Below are 18,272 nucleotides of genomic sequence, written 5' to 3'. Positions count from 1 at the left end.
ATCCCCTGTGCTCTGTTCCTCTTTACCTTCTCTTGGTGAAGTGAAGCCTGTCTGTGTTCAGAACATAACAGATTGTGGCCTTTCTAAAGAGGAGGCACCCTCTGAAATAGGTGTTCTAAGAACAGAGGTCCCCAACCTTTGGGGACTCAGGAACATATTGTAAATCTAAGGAATTGCCACGGGCACCACAACATGCCCATTTCACAGAAGAAAATTGCCAGTGCTCAGGACTCCCTCCTCTCAAAATACAGGCAAAACACCTAACACTTTCCCCCAAAGAGTGTTATTTTACAGATAAAAACAGCAGGAAACTTCCCTATCAAACAATCACCCCGAAGGGTTTTGTTTTAATTAACGCAATAGGCTAGGACCTTGTTGGTCACTAGAGGAGATGCCTGAGGATATCCTGTTGCCCAAAGGTGCCACATTCAGGACCACAGCCTAAGAGAGTTCAGTTAAACGGCAGAATGCAGTTTACTTAATAGACTGGTTTGAGCTTTGCTATAGGCAGCAAGTGAGTCTGGCATCCAGCATTTTCATTCCCCCTGAAAAATATGCTTCTTAGGGATCATCTCATGCTGTAACCCGACCCTAGATGGCAGGGTAAGGCAGTATTTTGTGGAGAGGCACCTCCAAATGAAGCACTTTGTTGTTTATTGCTATATATTAGGCACATAGCTGTTAGAGCAGGGAGACTAGGAATAGGCAACAGAGGCTGGTTTGTTAGGGCAAATGGGCACTGCCCCACCAACATTTGCTCCTTTCTGTGGCACTAAAATAAATTTTCTAAAATGCTTGAGCTATGCGTGGTTCTGTTATTGTTTACATGGCTATGTGTTAATTTGTACATAACTTATGATAAAGTAATAAAAATTAGTAAAAAAAAAACCAATGTTTGCAGTCATTGAGGTAGGAGTGTGTGTCTCATTTTAGCTGTTATGCAAAATTCTGGATTTTTTTTTTAATGGGCCTTTTTTTTAATGGGTTGGACTGGATGACCCTTGTGGTCTCTTCCAACTCTATGAATCTATGATTCTAAGATACCTTCAAAGAGTCTGAAAGACTGTAGCCATTCCCAATGATACTCACCGGACCATCATAGTTGTGGCTGAAATAGTTAATTATACCCTGCTTCTCCAGCAGATAAAAACAAATCCAGTTGTGGAATCCAGATACTTTTCCTTTCTTGACTTCCCCTAAAAAGTAAAAACATTTTCCATTAATGGCTAGTAAATCCTGCTGCCACTAAATATGGGCATTTTAAGTTTACTTCCAGGTGATGAGAACAACAAAAGGAAAATATGTATTTACAATGGTACCTCTGGTTAAGAACTTAATTCGTTCCGGAGGTCTGTTCTTAACTGAAACTGTTCTTAACCTGAAGCACCACTTTAGCTAATGGGCCCTCCTGTTGCTGCTGCGCTGCCAAAGCACAATTTCTGTTCTCATCCTGAAGCAAAGTTCTTAACCTGAGGTACTATTTCTGGGTTAGCAGAGTTTGTAACCTGAAGTGTTTGTAACCTGAAACATTTGTAACCCAAGGCTATTTCCGGTCTGCTATTTCCGGCCCGGTCCCTTATTTCTCTGACAGCAACTTGGCAGGTATGATTGCCACTGCCTTGTCCCTCTTCTCCATCCCAGTAAGCAGCAGCAATGCAGCTGGAGGGATCCCAGGGGAGTGGTGCAAGCTGCCCTGCAGTCTACTACTGTATATATTAATGCCAGTTTGAGTCTTCCTGTGCAAATGTTCATGTAGCCAAAACTACAGAGAAGGCTAGTAGATTCAAGCTAATCGTGCCACCCTGTTTCTAGACCTAACTGGCTACATGTTGTTGTGACATCATCATGTGCCTCTTAATTGTTTAAAGTAATTCAAAATAGAAACTTTCTCAAGTTTAAAAAATGGTGTCAAAACAGCAGCAGGTGGGGCAAACAATGGTTGCAAATAAGTGGAGGTGGGTAATTGCATGAAACTGTGGAAGGTAGAGGTGTGTTGGTTTTTATGAGTGTACCTATAAACACATGTTCAAAGCCACTGGAGTCATGCTCATTGTTGCCCCTGGAATAAAGGCCAAACCATAGCTCCTTAAGGTCAGCAACAAACTCTGCCTCTGTGCCATAACGATCTAGGAAAGAGATGGGGAGGGAAAGACAAAAAAAGGCATTAATTTCTCACTCAAAAGAACCAAAATAAAATATCGCAAAGAAATCCTATATCTCCCCTTTAATGTTCTGCATAGCTTGGGTGAAGCAATGACTACCAACTGTGTTTTCTAATGATGTGACACTCTGCTGAAAAAGTTGTGTTTGAATGAAAGCCAGACTTTGCACTAAAATGTCATGACTTCTACCCCAAGAATCTTGGGGTTCCCAGCACTAGAGAGATTTCTTTTAAAACAACAACAACACAAAAATGAAAAACTACAATATCAAGGAAAGAGAGGGATATACAACTGAGAGAATAGGTACAGGAGGGTTTTGTGCAATGATGTTGCACTCATCATCCAACAGGCACTGCCACCCCAGCAAACAAACACACCTTAGATAAAAACAGCAGCAACATAAAATGGGAGGGAAAAGCTCTCCAAAATATATTAAGAATTATTTATTTCTTTTTATTTATTTCTTTTTTAGATCGCCCTTCATCCATAGACCTTGGGGCAGTTCACAACAGAAAAATACAAGATAGAAACACAAAATACGTAATAAAAACAATTGCAACCAACAAATCTCTTTCCCCTCCCACAAACACATTTAAAAGGATGCCAATGAGCCAAAGGCCTGGTTGAAGAGGAACATTTGTGCCTGGTGTCTAAAGGTGTATAACAAGGAGCCAGGTGAGCCCCCCTGGGGAGAACATTCCACAAATTTAAAAGGCCTTGGAAAAAAATGTCTTTACCTAGAAAGGGCTTCTCTGGGACAGCCCTGTTTAGGGAAGCTTTTAATGTTTGACAGATTACTGTATTTTAATATTTTGTTGGAATCATAGAATCATAGAGCAAGAACACTAGAGATGTGAAGTCCCCCCGTCCCAAGCACTAGAAATATTACCTCTGCCTTCCTCACTAGCATGATGCACACCATTTCAAACCTTCTGTAATAATCCATGAGGACTAGAATCATACAATAATAGAAACATAGAGTTGGAAGAGACCACAAGGGCCATCCAGTCCAACCTCCTGCCAAGCAGGAAACACCATCAAAGCATTCTTGACATATGCCTGTCAAGCCTCTGCTTAAAGACCTCCAAAGAAGGAGACTCCACCACACTTCTTGGCAGCAAATTCCACTGTCGAACAGCTCTTACTGTCAGGACATTCTTCCTAATGTTTAGGTGGAATCTTCTTTCTTGTAGTTTGAATCCGCCCAGAGTGGCTGGGGAAACCCAGCCAGATGGGCGGGGTATAATTAAATTATTATTATTATTATTATTATTAACCCCATAACTCATGTGCTACTACCAAAAGGCCCTTAAATTCAGTTGTATAGGTCAGGAGTAACCAACTCCAGAAGTTTGGACTATATTACCCATAAGCCCCAGGTAGCATGGGCCATGGTCTGGGCCAGGCATAGGCAACCTTGGCTCTCCAGATGTTTTGGAACTACAACTCCCATGATCCCTGACCACTGGCCCTGTTAGCTAGGGATCATGGGAGTTGTAGTTCCAAAACATCTGGAGAGCCAAGGTTGCCTATGCCTGGGGCTGATGGGAGTCAACAACACCTGGAGGGACCCCAGTGGCTATGCTGGCAAGGACCTTATTATGAAGGAAGACTTACGTTTGTTGTGCAGGAATTTGTAAAGCACTTTCATCACCTCTGTCTTCATGACCTCACTCAGGAAGTTATCCTGCTCCTTCAGTTGCTCAGAAGTGAATTCTTCCCCTGTCCCTACACGTTTATGGTAATTATCCAGCAGCTTAATGAAACTGGCATAAGTAGGCTTGGAGAAGAGCTTCTCCTGGTTGACGTAGCTGAAGAGCCTGCACACACACACACCACAAAAATACCTTTTTGTTATTACAAAAACAAAACACCCAGCTAAACACTCTGCTGGGGTTAGGAGCCAAACCCACACAGAAACGGAATGTTTTCTATTTAAAATGCCCTCTGCCTGGACTATACCACTTCAGGGAACACACAACTGAACGCTGCCTTGCATTAAAAAGTAACACAGAAACAACTTTCTAGACATACACATCTAGCATGTGGGGGTGCAGAGGTGGTGAGAGGAACCAGCTGGGGAATCCAGAAGAAGAAGAAGAAGAAGAAGAAGAAGAAGAAGAAGAAGAAGAAGAAGAAGAAGAAGAAGAAGAAGAAGAAGAAGAAGAAGAAGAAGAAGAAGGCCCAGGTGGTGGTGGGACAATGATAAGTGGGCAGATGGAGAAGAGGGTGCTTCTATTCATTTGAAGGAATCATAGAACAGAAATGAAATTTTAGCATGGGTGTGCCTATGAGGCATCTGTCTAATTTAAAAGGAAATGAGAATTTCCCTCTTCCAGGACAGTTCAGCAATAACATTGGAAGTAACTTAATGTCTCCAATCACTGAGGTCTATCACTCAATCATTAGGAAATGAAATTGAAGATGAAATTTCAGATAGATATGAACTTTGCTGAAATATTAAAATATAAATGCAAAATTTCACATTCATGATGAAATTTTTTATCACAGGAAGTAAATCTTAAAGTCTTGTTGGTTTAACCGTGTATTTTGCACAGTTCTTTTGTGCCCCTTAAGACTTTCTCCCAGGAAAGTGAACATAGGATTGCAGTCTAAGGATTGCATAGGATTGCATCCTCTGCTTGAGATGGGGTGCAGATTCGGTGGAAACTCCATTGATATAGGTGGAACTTTAGATATGCCACCAGAATGAAATTTCACTGGTAGAATGGCCTGGATATGTCAGTGAGACACTCCACTGATTGAGCTGTTCCACTGTCAAAGAAACGTTAGCAGATTGGGTGGAATTTTTGACGAGACACATGTGGCACAGGGGAGGAGCTATTTCAGGAACACAGAAGCAGTAGATTCTCCTTCCCAGGACAACTGGTGTTTAGGATTGCTTTCATTCTGCAATCCTATGCATGCTGATCCGGGATAATGCCTCAATGAACACTGTGACACTTCCAAGTAAAAATGGATAGGATTAAGCTGCATGCTAGGAAAATTTGCTTGAGATTTCCCACCTTTGTTTCAGTAATCAGTATTACTCGTGTGTATGTTGTAGCATTAAAGAAAATAGGAAGGCTGGTACCCAACATTCAAAAAAGTATCAGTAAAGCCCAGTAAAAGGAATAGTCTCCCCTTAAAAATTGTAAATTGAATATCCACTTGCAATTAATGAACTGAAATTTTTAGATTTTGGGTGTCCACATGCAAATTTTAAAGTTGAGAATCTTAGTGAGAATTCCCACCTTTGTTTTAAGCACTAGAATGTTAAATAGATTCCACCATCCTCCTTTAAAACCTGTTTCCTGTAGCTGAGATGCAACCAGTTGAGCATCATCAAGATTTATTTGTTGTGTTTCAGCTTGGCAGTGCAGGAGGCTAATCAGGACACTTAGGTGAAAACTGTGGGGAGAGCGAGAGCGAGCAATCAAGAGAGAGAGAGCTGCAACTGTGGGATGCAACTGTTTAAAAGTGCAACTCAAGGGCTCAGTATCTTTCTGCTTCCTGCTAACCCGGAGGCACACCATGCAGGTAGGAGACGTGAGTCCAACAGGCTGGGATGGGAGTTGGGAATTTGCAGAGAGGAAGGTGGTTGAAATAAATGTACTTATGGGCTACTTTGATGTGGGTTTGTGTTTGTTTATTTTGGCTGGTTTTTGCAAAAAAAGGCTTTATTTATTAAGATACTTAAAAAGACAGAATTTAATAATCTTGCTAATTGTTAAACTGTAAGGATCATTTGTAAAAGTATATTGAAAACTAGGGTTGTTGGAATTGCAGACTGGGGGTTTCAGACGCGCAAAGGGATTCTTCCGGCGTGGTGTGTGGCGGGGAGGGTAGGCTGCTCTGGTTATCCAAATTGAATGTAGTAATAATTTGGTTGCATTTTACAAAGCCCTTCAGGGCGGTTCAGACGCTTCCTTCTAGAAAGCTCCCCTGCCCGGGAAATCTTCCTAACAGCCTTGTGAGGTGGGCTCGTTTCAATGTTTGTAGTGACTGGTTTGGGAAGCAAGGTTTTGGAAGCAGGCAGCAGTTTACTAAGATGCTGACTTTCGTTCGATAATTCATATTTTGCTGCCTATAAACCTTACTTGGTCTTTGTTAATTTTTTTGCTCTTACAGTGGTGACCGGGGGGGGGGGGAATTTGCGTATTTCTATGGGGAAAAGATAAATGTCATAAATTCATTTAGTGGCGATTAGAAAGCAGGCTTGAAAATAAATATTAGCTTGGCAGGTTCAAAGCAGGCTTGAAAACAAATATTAGCTTGGCGGGTTCAAAGTTTTTAGCTTTGTTTACTAAGTGCAAGAAAAATAAAGGTAAAGATAAAATAAAGGGACTCCTGACCATTAGGTCCAGTCACGGACTACTTTGGGGTCGCAGCATTCATCTCGCTTTACTGGCCAAGGGAGCTGGCATACAGCTTCCAGGTCATGTGGCCAGCATGACTAAGCCGCTTCCGGCGAACCAGAGCAGCGCACAGAAACGCCGTTTACCTTTCCTCCGGAGTGGTACCTTTTTATCTACTTGCACTTTGACGTGCTTTCAAACTGCTAGGTTGGCAGGAGCAGGGACCAAACAGGAGCTCACCCCGTCGTGGGGATTTGAACCACCGACCTTCTGGTCGGCAAGCCCTAGGCTCTGTGGTTTAACCCATGGTGCCACCCGCTTCCCACAAGAAAAATAAGCAGGCTAAATTGGATAGCTCATTAGTCCATGGATGGAAAATCTTTTGCCAGCCCTCACAGGTGTGGCAATGGCTAGGAATGGCTGGAGTTGTATTGTAGTTCAGGAACGTTTGCCCCATTCAAAATTTTACCCCAATGGTTAGCATTAATTGCAGTTGTTGTTGGGTTGGAAGTGAAAAATGAAGTAAAGTGCCTTTTCTTGGGGAAACCCCATTTTTTTTATGCCAGAAGGGTAGCCTTTCCCTTTAAACATTCCCACGGACTTCCTCTCAGCCATACTCATGGTGGTAACAAGCTACAGCTGCAGTGGTAATTTGGGGTGGGGTGGGACCAAACCTTCAAAGTAGGAAAGCCTCTTGAAATGGTGCAGCATTCCCTACTTTTGGGGAAAGATTTGCATGAGTGCTCCTGTACCATTTACAGGGAAGTGCTTTCCTAGGCAGAAATGAAAACATCATAACTTTGAAAATAATCACGTTGTGTAGGCATGAAAGGACTAGAGTGAGGCAGTGTCCCTTCACTAGCAGCAGCACCTATCACAGAAGCGGTGACTTTGCAAAGTGAAAAAGGTTCACCCCCAGTGTGAGCAGTGTGGTATAGTGGTCTGTTTGACTAGGACTGGGGAGACCCAGGTTCAATCCCCACTCAGCCATGCTGTTCATTGGGTTTTACTGTCCTATACATGCCTAAACTTAAGTCACACTGTGTTCTCTGTACAACCTGTTTTGCTGTGGCTGGTTACAACCTTCCAAATGCCACAAATTGCAAAAATAGCCAAATAAATTCTCTACAAAAAAAATTTTTAATAAAAAGTGCTGCTGCATATGGGGTGAGGAGTGGGCAATAGCGATTCTGGTTTTGCGTGCGTAACCCCAAGTTCCAGGACATGGGCGTAGGCAGGGGGGCAGGAGGGGGCAATTGCCCCCCCCCTAGAAGCAGGGCCACTGGCCAGCCTGCCCCACTGCCCGCCCGGTGCCGTCTCCCTTCTCCCTGGCTGGCTGTGGGGCGGGCGGCGGGAAAGCACCAGAGCCGCGCAAAGCGTTTGGCTGGCTTTCCCTCCCTCCGCCCCACAGCCAGCAAGGGAGAAGGGAGACGTCCCTTCTAGCCGGCTGGCTGTGGGGCGGGCGGAGGGAAAGCCAGGCAACCGCTTTGCGCGGCTCTGGGGCTTTCCCTCCACCTGCCCCAGCGATTGCAGAGGGGGAGGAGGGGATCGGAGCAGCCCGATTTCGGGCTGATCCTGGCTCCCCCTCGTCCCTTCCGATCGCGGAGGGGGAGGAGGGAGTCGGAGCAGCCCGATTTTGGGCTGATCCTGGCTCCCCCTCGTCCCTTCCGATCGCGGAGGGGGAGGAGGGAGTCGGAGCAGCCCGATTTCGGGCTGATCCTGGCTCCCCCTCGTCCCTTCCGATCGCGGAGGGGGAGGAGGGAGTCGGAGCAGCCCGATTTCGGGCTGATCCTGGCTCCCCCTGCTCCCTTCCTATCGCGGAGGGGGAGGAGGGAGTCGGAGCAGCCCGATTTCGGGCTGATCCTGGCTCCCCCTCGTCCCTTCCTATCGCGGAGGGGGAGGAGGGAGTCGGAGCAGCCCAATTTCGGGCTGCTCCGATGTGGTCCCGCCCCCGCCCCTTGGCCCCGCCCCTTGCTCCCCGCCCCTTGCTCCCCGCCCCTTGCCCCCCCCTGATTTTCATCCTGGCTACGCCCCTGTTCCAGGAGCCATGTGGCAAATAGCTTTTCTATCCTACAGTGGACCCGCTGCCAGTCATGGGGCCCTTGCACCTTGCCTCATGAAATGTGTTAGATAAAAAAAAAGGTTTTCTTTGGTGTGTGGATCTGAAATGCCCACTGGAAAGAAAAGTCACAGGTGGCCGCCTTGATAAGGAGAGGGTCTCTTTAGCTTTCTGAACGCTGTGAGATCACATCTCTTGCCCCGGGTTAATTTCATAGAATCATAGGTGCAGTTAACTGTTGTAGCTTGTCTCCACTGCCCTGCTCATAACTGTGAAGACTATTCTTACGTTATGAATGGCCCTACAGCTCTATGATTCTATATCAACAGGGCAATGGCAGTTGCAATTGAGTGTTCTTTTCTAGGATATGGGGGGCAAGGAAACTCTAGACCTGTTGGGCTTAATGACTGTGCTACTCCACGTAAAGGCATGCATCTAAAGCAGGGATCAGCAAACTTTTTCAGCAGGGGGCCGGTCCACTGTCCCTCAGACCTTGTGGGGGGCCAGACTATATTTTTTTGGGGGGGATGAATGAATTCCTATGCCCCACAAATAACCCAGAGATGCATTTTAATAAAAGGACACATTCTACTCATGTAAAAACACGCTGATTCCCAGACTGTCCGTGGGCCGGATTGAGAAGGTGATTCAACCGGATTCAGCCTCCGGCCTTAGTTTGCCTACCCCTGTTCTAAAGGATGGGACTAGCCTTCCACTTGCCACTGTATCACTCCTTCCCAAGACAGGAATGTCATGTCATGAGCTACTAGTCTCTTGACTCCTGGGTGGAGTGGCCCCAGTTCCATCCTGCCCTAGCAAACTGAGAGCAGGAGCCCTGCATCAAGTTGTTTTGTTGATACGGCATCTTAAGGATGGACCCTGGCAAAGTCTGTCTCCTTAACCTCTGACAGCCTTGCAAAAAGTTCCATAGAATCATAGAGTTGGAAGAGACCACAAGGGCCATCCAGTCCAACCCCCTGCCAAGCAGGAAACACCATCAAAGCATTCCTGACAGATGCCTGTCAAGCCTCTGCTTAAAGACCTCCAAAGAAGGAGACTCCGCCACACTCCTTGGCAGCAAATTCCACTGCCGAACAGCTCTTACTGTCAGGCTGGGCAAGTGTTCCATTAGACCCAGGCTACCTGAAGGACTGTATTCTCACAAACGAACCTGCCTTGGCTCAGACCGTCAGGGGACTCCCTCCCTGGAGAAGTCAGAATGGCTCCCTCCTCACTGTCCTTCCCGCCAATGGGTGAAGACCTTCCTATTCCAACAGCAACAGGTCTTTGGGAACTGATTGGGTGTTTGTTTGTTTGTTTGTTTAGGGAAAGGCCTTTTAAATAGTACTGTGCTGTTTTAACTTTTTCTCTTTCTGTATTTCAATAGATTCATTTTCATATTGTTTAAGTTCTATTACAGTTTTAATTAAACTACTAGTTTTTAAATATGTTTTAGCTTTCTGTATTTGATCTGTGTTTTAATTTGTGTAGGTCACCTTTAGTCACAATCTGGGGGGAAGGCAGGATGTTGTTGTTTGTTGTTGTTTGTTTGTTTGTTGTTACTAATAGCAGAAGCAAGAGAAGGGATGAAACATTGCTATCCTACATAAATGGTTAACCTGTACTGTGGGTTTTGGGAGGGATGTGTTAACAAGCCCTGTAGGATACATATGTTTGTGAATGACAGTGGTGATGATGATGAAGAATTTATTTTTTGGTAGGCCGAGGAAGAACCTTTAGATTGGCTCTCAGACCATTTCCTGAACGAATCAACGCAGGGGGTTGAGCAGAATGTCTTTTCTCCATGGCTTCTGCCGGATCATCTTTGAGTACCAGCCGTTGGTCGGCGAGATCTTGGAATGTATGGATCCTGTGCTGCAGGAAATGATGGAAAGGTAACTGGGGAGCTGCTTCCCCGTCAATGTAGACAATACTGAGCTGGGTTCTTAATTCAGTTCAGCCCATTCTTCAAAACTATGAGGACTAGGATCTTTGAGGGTTTTCTACAATCAAACGGTGTATAAATACCATGAAATGCACAAACAGAATCCCACCTTTCAGGGAAAGGGCCATGGTTAAGGGTAGAGCACCATATGTACATACAGAAGGCCCCAGGTTCAGTCCCTAATGGCATCTCCAAGTTGGAGCTTATAATATCCCCTGCCTGAAACCCTGCAGAGCTGTTGATGCTGTCAGTCATATGCATACAGTACTAAGCTAGATGGACCTGGTGGTCTAATGTAAATAATTATAATAATTAATAATTACATTAGTTTCTCCTATCCACTATGGCCCTGCCCACCACTGGCATGTGGCCCCCAGAATATGGCCCAGAAGGACATGTCTTCTCACAGACACACCGCTCTTCCCTCTGAGCTGCCTACTGATCAGCTCTTCATCGTTACCAAACCGCCACCACTGTGGAACTTTGCCCTCCTCCTATGTTCATGGTGGTGTTTTATTTGCCTTGTTTTCTTGTGAAGCTCCAGCACCGTGGCAGAAGATGACAGACGGATTGCAGTCCTTCATGAGCTGCTGGAGAGGAACGCCAACTCCGTGTAGTACCAAGAGGATGTGAACTATGCATTGCTGATGTATGGGATGGTCTGAGCCGCAGAAGCCCTCCTGCGTGGTGCGACATTCGTCCATTGCCGGGCATAAAGCCAGTCCATGTGTGTGAATATGGTGCAGTAACACCCTGTTCAACAATCCCGCAAATGTCGTCCTGTGCATGACCAACATCCGTGTCCGCAGTTGACTGGTACGTGTGGCGCAAAGGCCCCAGAGACTGGAAACACCCCCTTGGTAGATCAGCGATCTTCTTGGTCCACCCTTGAAGTCAGACAGCCGCCTCCGCAGAGCTGCTCAGGTCTATGAGGAGATACTTTTTCAACATGTTGGGAAGCAGGGGGGCCTTGACTTTTTCGTCGATCAGCCAGGGTGTGAGATGCTGCCACAGGAAAACCCGGCATATCTGCTTCAAGGGCTCCAGCTGCTTGAGGCTGGTGAAGAAGTCCAAGATCCTCTTCCCATGGAACTGGTAGTTGCTGAGGTTGATATCAAAGTTGCTGGGGAACTTGATCTGGGAGCTTGAGGCCATGAGCTCCAGCACCATCTCAGCCTTCTGAAAGAGGTCGGCAGAGAAGGTGTCGTCCTCTGACCCACTCAGATCCACACACCCAAGAAAACCTTTTTTTTAATTTTTTTTAACCACATATCACGAGGCAAGTTGCAAGGGCTCCATGGCTCATTTGAATGATCTATTATTATTTCTGTAAGTTTAGCCAGTTCAAAATATTCACTTAGTTTTAAGAGCCATTCTTCTTTTGTTGGCAACACATTACTTTTCCAATATTTTGCAATCACGATCCTGGCAGCCGTGATTGCATATAAAAAAAACTCTTCTTTTTTTGTCCTTTGGAATGTCTGGTTGTTGTTTTTTGTTTTTGGAAAGGAGAGTCTCATCATTTTTAATTCTTCTTATATCATGTCCTAGAATATGTTTATTCTGGGGCACCTCTACCACATGTGGAATAGAGTTCCCTCCTTATGGTTGCACCTCCAACATTTACTACTGATTTTTTTTAAAGCCATTTTTCTCAGGTCAGATACCACTGATACACCTTTAGGAAACTTTCTTTGATCATATAGCAAGCCGTAAATCTAATATCATTTTTCCAAAAAAATTCCCACTTGTCTAATTCTATATTATAGCTGAAATATTGGGCCCATATTATCATTATGTCCTTTACCTCTTCATCTTTCAGATGCCAATTTAGTAATAACATATACATTTTGGACAAATTCTTTTTATCGTTTGAAAGAAGTTCTTTATCTAGATCAGATTATCTTGTTGAATCCGTTCCTTTTTTATCATGTTCAAAGCTTATACCAAATTGTTTTAATGTATCGTATTTCTTCAATTTCAGTTGGTTGTTTTCTTCTAGTAAATCTTTATATGTCTGCCAATTGGTATCCATATTTTTTCCTTTTTACAGCCATTGCCTCCATTGGTGATAAACACCATGGGGTTTTCGGCTCCAACAATTTTTTATTTCTTTCAAATATTGCTTTTCTGATTATGTGGTTGTGAAATCCCTTGTGTATTTTCACTTTATCATAACCTGGATATCCATGCCATCCTACTATATTGCCCCATCCCTCTAAATCTAATAAATTGACATTCTTTAAAGTCATCCATTCCTTCAGCCAAACAAAACATGCTGCTTCGTAATACAACCTGAAATCTGGCAATGCAATGCAAAGCTGAAATCTGGCAATGCAACCTGAAATCTAGCAATCCTTAGTGTCTGTTAACAATTTAAATTTTATCCTAGGTTTTTTACCTGGCCAAATACCTGTGCCATTCTTTGAAGCAGTTAAGTCCATTAATAACTTTTGATAAAATAAGAATAATAGAGAAAACTGGGTATTGAAACCTGCTTAACCTAAATCATATATCCCAGTTTCCAGCGGCCCTTTAAAGTATGCTTCATGCAGAGTATATACAGTCAGAATTCGACCTGGCTAAGAAAACACCACCAAGAGCATAGGGAATTATCTCCCTTATATGAAACCCCTTACTAGCTGCACACTTGTAAAAGTATACAGATGAAAATACAAACAGTTGGGTTTCTTTAACTGAAACTAACTCTAAAGAGACTTTAAACTAAAGATAAATGCTTTCTCTCTTAGCAACTTTATCTACCCACATTCCAACCTTCAAACCATTCCAAACCTCCCACAAACTCCCACATAACTCCCATTAAACTACCCAAGAATTAACAGCAAACTAGCTTTATAACTAAGCAACTCTCATACTAAGATTCAACTAAGGAATCTCTTAAACTGAGAGTCTCTCTTACTAAGATTCAACTTGGAATCTCTTAAACTGAGAATTAAATCACACTGAGAGATATTTAACTGAGAGATACATTCAACTGAGAGAGTGATCTACTAAGAGATACAGAAAGCTTTCTGGCAGAGCCTTATATACAAGGAGCAGAGCCCACGCCTGTGAGTAATTAACAGAAATCACCGGCACCTGTTTCTCTTAAACAAACAGTATTTACATTAGACCAGCTCTAAAGTAACTCGACTATTCAAAAAATCCAACAATAACCGGGATGGTTTGAAAAAGGAACAATATTTTTGGAAGGATTACCATTTTAATCGTTGAGTTTCTCCACCATAATGACAGTTTTAGTCTATTCCAACTTCCTAACTCCTTTTTTATTTCATTCCAGGCCTTTGTATAATAATCCTTATAGAGTCTGAGATTGTTTTTCATAGTGATCCAAATTCCCAGGTATCTGGCTTTGTTAGTCACTTTTAATCCTTTTTCCAGCTCTGCTTTTTCTTGTGCATCCAAATTTTTCACCATACGTTTTGTTTTTTCTTTGTTAACTTTAAACCCATATAGTTGGCCGAATTCATTCATTTTCTCTAATGTTATTAAAATACTTTCTAATGGGTTTTCTGTTGTGATTTTCAAGTCGTCTGCAAATGCCTTAACCTTCTAGGCTCTTTCCCCCAGTTTTACCCATGCTATTTTTGGATCACCCCTAATCACTTTTAGGTGTGTTTCTAACACTGTTACGAAGAGAAGGGGCGACAGTGGGCACCACTGCCTTGTTCTTTAGAGATGTCGGAGGAATCTGACAATTCATTATTTATAATCAGTCTTGCCCTTTGGGATTTATATATTGCTTGAATTCCACTACATATTTTCTCTCCTAATCTCATTGTTTCAATAGTTTTTAGCATGTACTTCCAAGATACATTGTCGAAAGCTTTTTCAGCATCGACTAGCATCAGGGCTGCCTTTTAGTCCAGCCTCATTTCTAAATATTCAATTACCGGTATATCTATTAGCATCCTCGTATTGTCTTTATCTCCCCGGTAAAAAAACACGGATTGGTCCTCATTAATTATTCTTCCCCCCAATTTTTTTTTAAATCTATTAGCCAAAGATTTTGCAAATATTTTGTAATCCGTGTTTAATAGAGGGATTAAATCCTAGTTTCAGACAGATTTGAACCTTGTTTCAGTATTAATGTTAATAACGCCTCCTGCCATGATTTTGGGACCTTCCCTTCTAATATTTTGTTCATCATACCTCCCAGTACTGATAGTACTCAGTACTCTTCCATTTTCTTATAATACATTATAGAGATTCTGTCTGGCCCTGGAGATTTTCTGACTTTAGATTTTGCAATCGCGTACTTTATTTCGCTAATGTTTATGGGGGCATTTAAATATTTTTGTTCTTCTGTTATCAATGGTAATCTATTATTGGTCAGGAATTCTTCTATTGTATTTTCAGCCTTCTCTTCTGCTTTATATAATTTTTTATAGTGATTTATTAGACACACTTTAATTTTTTCTGAATTGTTTAACGTTTCTAATATTTATTTTCAAGTGGCATCTGCTTTGTCATTGTCACTGAATGAATTTATGACATTATCTTTTCCCCATAGAAATACGTTAATCCCCTCCCCCCCCCCCCCGCTGCCACTGCCAGTAAGGGCAAGAAAATTAACGCAGACCAAGAAAGTTTTATAGGCAGCAAAATACAAATTATCAAACAAAAGTCAGCATCTTAGTAAACTGCCACCTGCTTCCAAAACCCTGCTTTCCAAACCAGTCACTACAAACATTGGAACAAGCCCACCTCACAAGGCTGTTGGGAAGATTTCACAGTCCTTTTAAGTAACTTAATAAAGCCTTTTTGCTAAAACAGCAAAAAACAAAACAAAAAAACCCATATCAAAGTAGCCCATTAAAATGTTTATTTCAACCACCTTTCTCTCTGCAAATTCCCAACTCCCATCCCACCCTGTTGGACCCATGGAGGCCCACAGCTGCCTCTCTCTCTCTCTCTCTCTCTCTCTCTCTCTCTCTCTCTCTCTCTCTCTCTCTCTCTTGATTGCTGGCTCGCTCTCGCTCTCCCCACTAGAGATGTGAAGGCCCGGAAAACCCCCAGAAAAATTGGGGAAACCCCCAGGTTTTTTCTGTTTTTTCCCTGAAGCCTTTTTTGTTTTGTTTATCGGAAAATTGGAAAAATAAAAAATAGATTACGGAATGTTTTATTTTAACGTGATGAATAAAATATTTTAAGATAAGGGGTTTAAATATTTTATAAATCCTTTTTAAAAAACATGTATTGTATCAGATTATTCTAATTTCTGTGAGAACAAGCAAGTCCTAGGTTACAAACTGAACTCTCCAATGCAAGAACAAGATACACTTCTTCCTTTAGGAGGTGCTGTTGTCACCAGAAAAGAAAAAGGTTTCAGTTTTGTTTTTGCATACGTGTGGTATGCATTGGTTCTGTTCCTCTTCACTAGGCCTCAAAGCACTGGAAGAAAATATAGAGCAACAAAAAGGGCCTTAAAGTATATGTGTTGTTGTGGCAATCAGAGAAGTGTTGTGAAAGAAAAAAAAGAAATGAAAATATTTTAAACATTAAATGCTGTAAAACAGTCTTTAAAAAAGTGAAATAAACTAATTTTAGCATATAGTAGTAGCTAAAGTGATTAACAGACCACACATATCAGTGTGAGGAAATACATAAGGTCTCATGGGCAAAACATGGGAGGTGGAGTAAGCATGTTGCATAGCAAACAGTGATGAATGGCAAGTTAAATTTCAGTTCCTGTTTGGATAAACTATATTTTTAATATGCTAGTTGTGATAATTTTATGCCCATTAAAATTATCCATAGTTATATTTTATGTTTCTAAAGTAACATAACTACTTTCAATCTGGAAAAGAAAAAAGTGGAAAAGAAAAAAGAAGTGCTAATGTAGCATTTTTTTTTCCATTTTTCCGAAAATTTCCAGTTTCCCCCGGAAAAATACGAGGGGGGGGGAGGAGAATGGGTTTTAGTCAGAGTTTCAAAATTTCCGGTAATTTTACATCTCTACTCCCCACAGTTACACGTATCTTTTCATCTAAGTGCAGGTTGGAAGTTTTGGTTTCAACTGCTGCAGGATCAAGTTGAAGTGGAATAGTTATTTTTAATCTGCTCTTTACAAACATTAAATGCTTAAGTCTTGCTTGATAGGGTTTCATCAGAGCTCCCGCCATAGGTTATTTAAGTGCCAGCCTTGCAAATGTGTAACATTGACGTTGAATGGTCTTGGGGCACCTGCAGAGTGCTTTTTGTGGTCTGGGAAAGGGTTATGCTTCAGCTGCATGGACATGGCAGACAAGAACAGTCTACCTCTGAATACCAAATAATGAGTTGCAACTGGAGAATACAGTTGTGCTCAGGTCCTGCTTGGGGTTTTCACTTTGAGGGGCATCGGGCCAGGGCAGTCTTTAGCACATCGGGCGCCCTGGTGCAGGGATCCCTCGGGCGCCCCCCACGCTCACTTTTTTTTAAAAACAAAACTCTGCACCTCCAGCTCTTCCCCTCCATTTTTTAAAAAAGGCTCTTACCTTCCCTGGAGGAGCGCGCCGTCTCCCCCGAGCCGGAAGGCCTCGGGGCGAGGGAAGGGAGAGCGCGGCCTGCAGAGAGGCCCGGTGTCCCAGCCCCGTGGAGCCAGCAGGAAGAGCCCGCTCCTGCAGTCCGGAGCCGTCCCGCCGGCAGCGGAGGCCAGATGGGCGCCATGGAGCCAGCGGGCAGCGGGGAGAGTCCTAGACTGTGGGAAGGCATCCGAGCCTTCCCGCCACAGGAACGCCAATGAAACGCAGCGCTGGGGTGAGGGATGACCCTGGCGCTGCAGAGCGGAACAGGGTCCTAGTGCCCCTGCTCCGCTCACTTACCTCCCTAAGCGGAGATCCTGAGCGGCGCAGCTGGCTGAGGGAAAAGGGAGGCCGCCGCGCAGCTCCTCCACTTGCTGGGGCGCCCCTCAGCGCCCCCTCAGCGCCCAGGCGCCCTGGTGCCCCGCACCACTGGAGTCAATGGGCAAGCCGGCCCTGCATCTGGCTGGCCACTGTGAGAACAGGCTGGCCTGATCCAGTACCATAGCCAGGGCAGTCTTAAGCGCCCCTGGCACTGTGGAGCAGCGAATCCCTCCGGCGCCCCCCCTACCCCGTTCCCCAGCGCAGTGGGCTGGTGGGCGGGCGCAGCGTGGTTGCCGTGGGCGCAGCTGCGCGTCGAACTGGCGGACCGGCCGGCCAGTGGACGGGCGCAGCTCGCGGCGCCCCCCTGGCGGGCCGGCGCCGTGGTGCCCTGCGCCACCGGGGGTCTACCTAGAGCCGGCCCTGACCATAGCCAGAGTCTTATGCTCTTAAAAACAGGACACCTTCATGCATCAAGTCTGTGCGGAACTCACGGTTCTGGGGATTGGTCCTGGTTCTCCTGGTTCTTTGAAGCTAAGTGTTGCTTGTTAAGGGTGATATCAGCCTCCCCAGCTCTGTTAATGTCGCTTTGGTAAAGCTGCTCAGATGTTTGTTGCAATTCTTCATTGGTGATTGCGTCATCACTACTGGAGAATTCTCCTGTGGGAGAGACAGACGTTTGAGTGTAAGGACAACCTTCTGGATCAGCCCAATGACTCATCTAGTCCAGAACCCTGTTCTCACTGTGGCCCACCAGGTGCCTGTGGGAAGCTTGCATGCAGGACCTGAGCATAGAATCATAGAGTTGGAAGAGACCACAAGGGCCATCCAGTCCAACCCCCTGCCAAGCAGAAAACACCATCAAAGCATTCTTGACATATGCCTGTCAAGCCTCTGCTTAAA

At 44.1% G+C, this 18,272-nt stretch overlaps 1 protein-coding gene and 1 long non-coding RNA gene across 3 annotated transcripts in view; one reads left to right on the top strand and one right to left on the bottom strand.

The window, feature by feature from the left end:
• ENDOU (endonuclease, poly(U) specific) overlaps positions 1-18,272 on the bottom strand; it is a 35,127-nt gene that overhangs the window by 3,332 nt on the left and 13,523 nt on the right. Inside the window, exons 4-7 of the mRNA XM_035101377.2 lie at positions 17,864-18,029; positions 3,780-3,982; positions 2,013-2,126; positions 1,090-1,196 (exon numbers count right to left, since the gene is read on the bottom strand). Of these exons, the coding sequence (XP_034957268.2) occupies positions 1,090-1,196; positions 2,013-2,126; positions 3,780-3,982; positions 17,864-18,029 (590 nt within the window). The remainder of the gene's footprint in view (positions 1-1,089; positions 1,197-2,012; positions 2,127-3,779; positions 3,983-17,863; positions 18,030-18,272) is intronic.
• LOC118077683 (uncharacterized) lies at positions 5,585-16,205 on the top strand. 2 transcript variants are annotated; one of them, XR_004691668.2, is made up of 3 exons: positions 5,585-5,702; positions 10,301-10,474; positions 11,063-16,205. It is a non-coding gene; the product is annotated as an uncharacterized LOC118077683 (long non-coding RNA). The 2 variants fall into 2 exon arrangements; XR_009557229.1 differs by lacking the exon at positions 5,585-5,702 and adding an exon at positions 6,321-6,681.

The sequence above is a fragment of the Zootoca vivipara genome, chromosome 2, assembly GCF_963506605.1.
Source record: "Zootoca vivipara chromosome 2, rZooViv1.1, whole genome shotgun sequence".
Taxonomy (NCBI): domain Eukaryota; kingdom Metazoa; phylum Chordata; class Lepidosauria; order Squamata; family Lacertidae; genus Zootoca; species Zootoca vivipara.
This window is presented reverse-complemented; position numbering and strand designations above follow the sequence as displayed.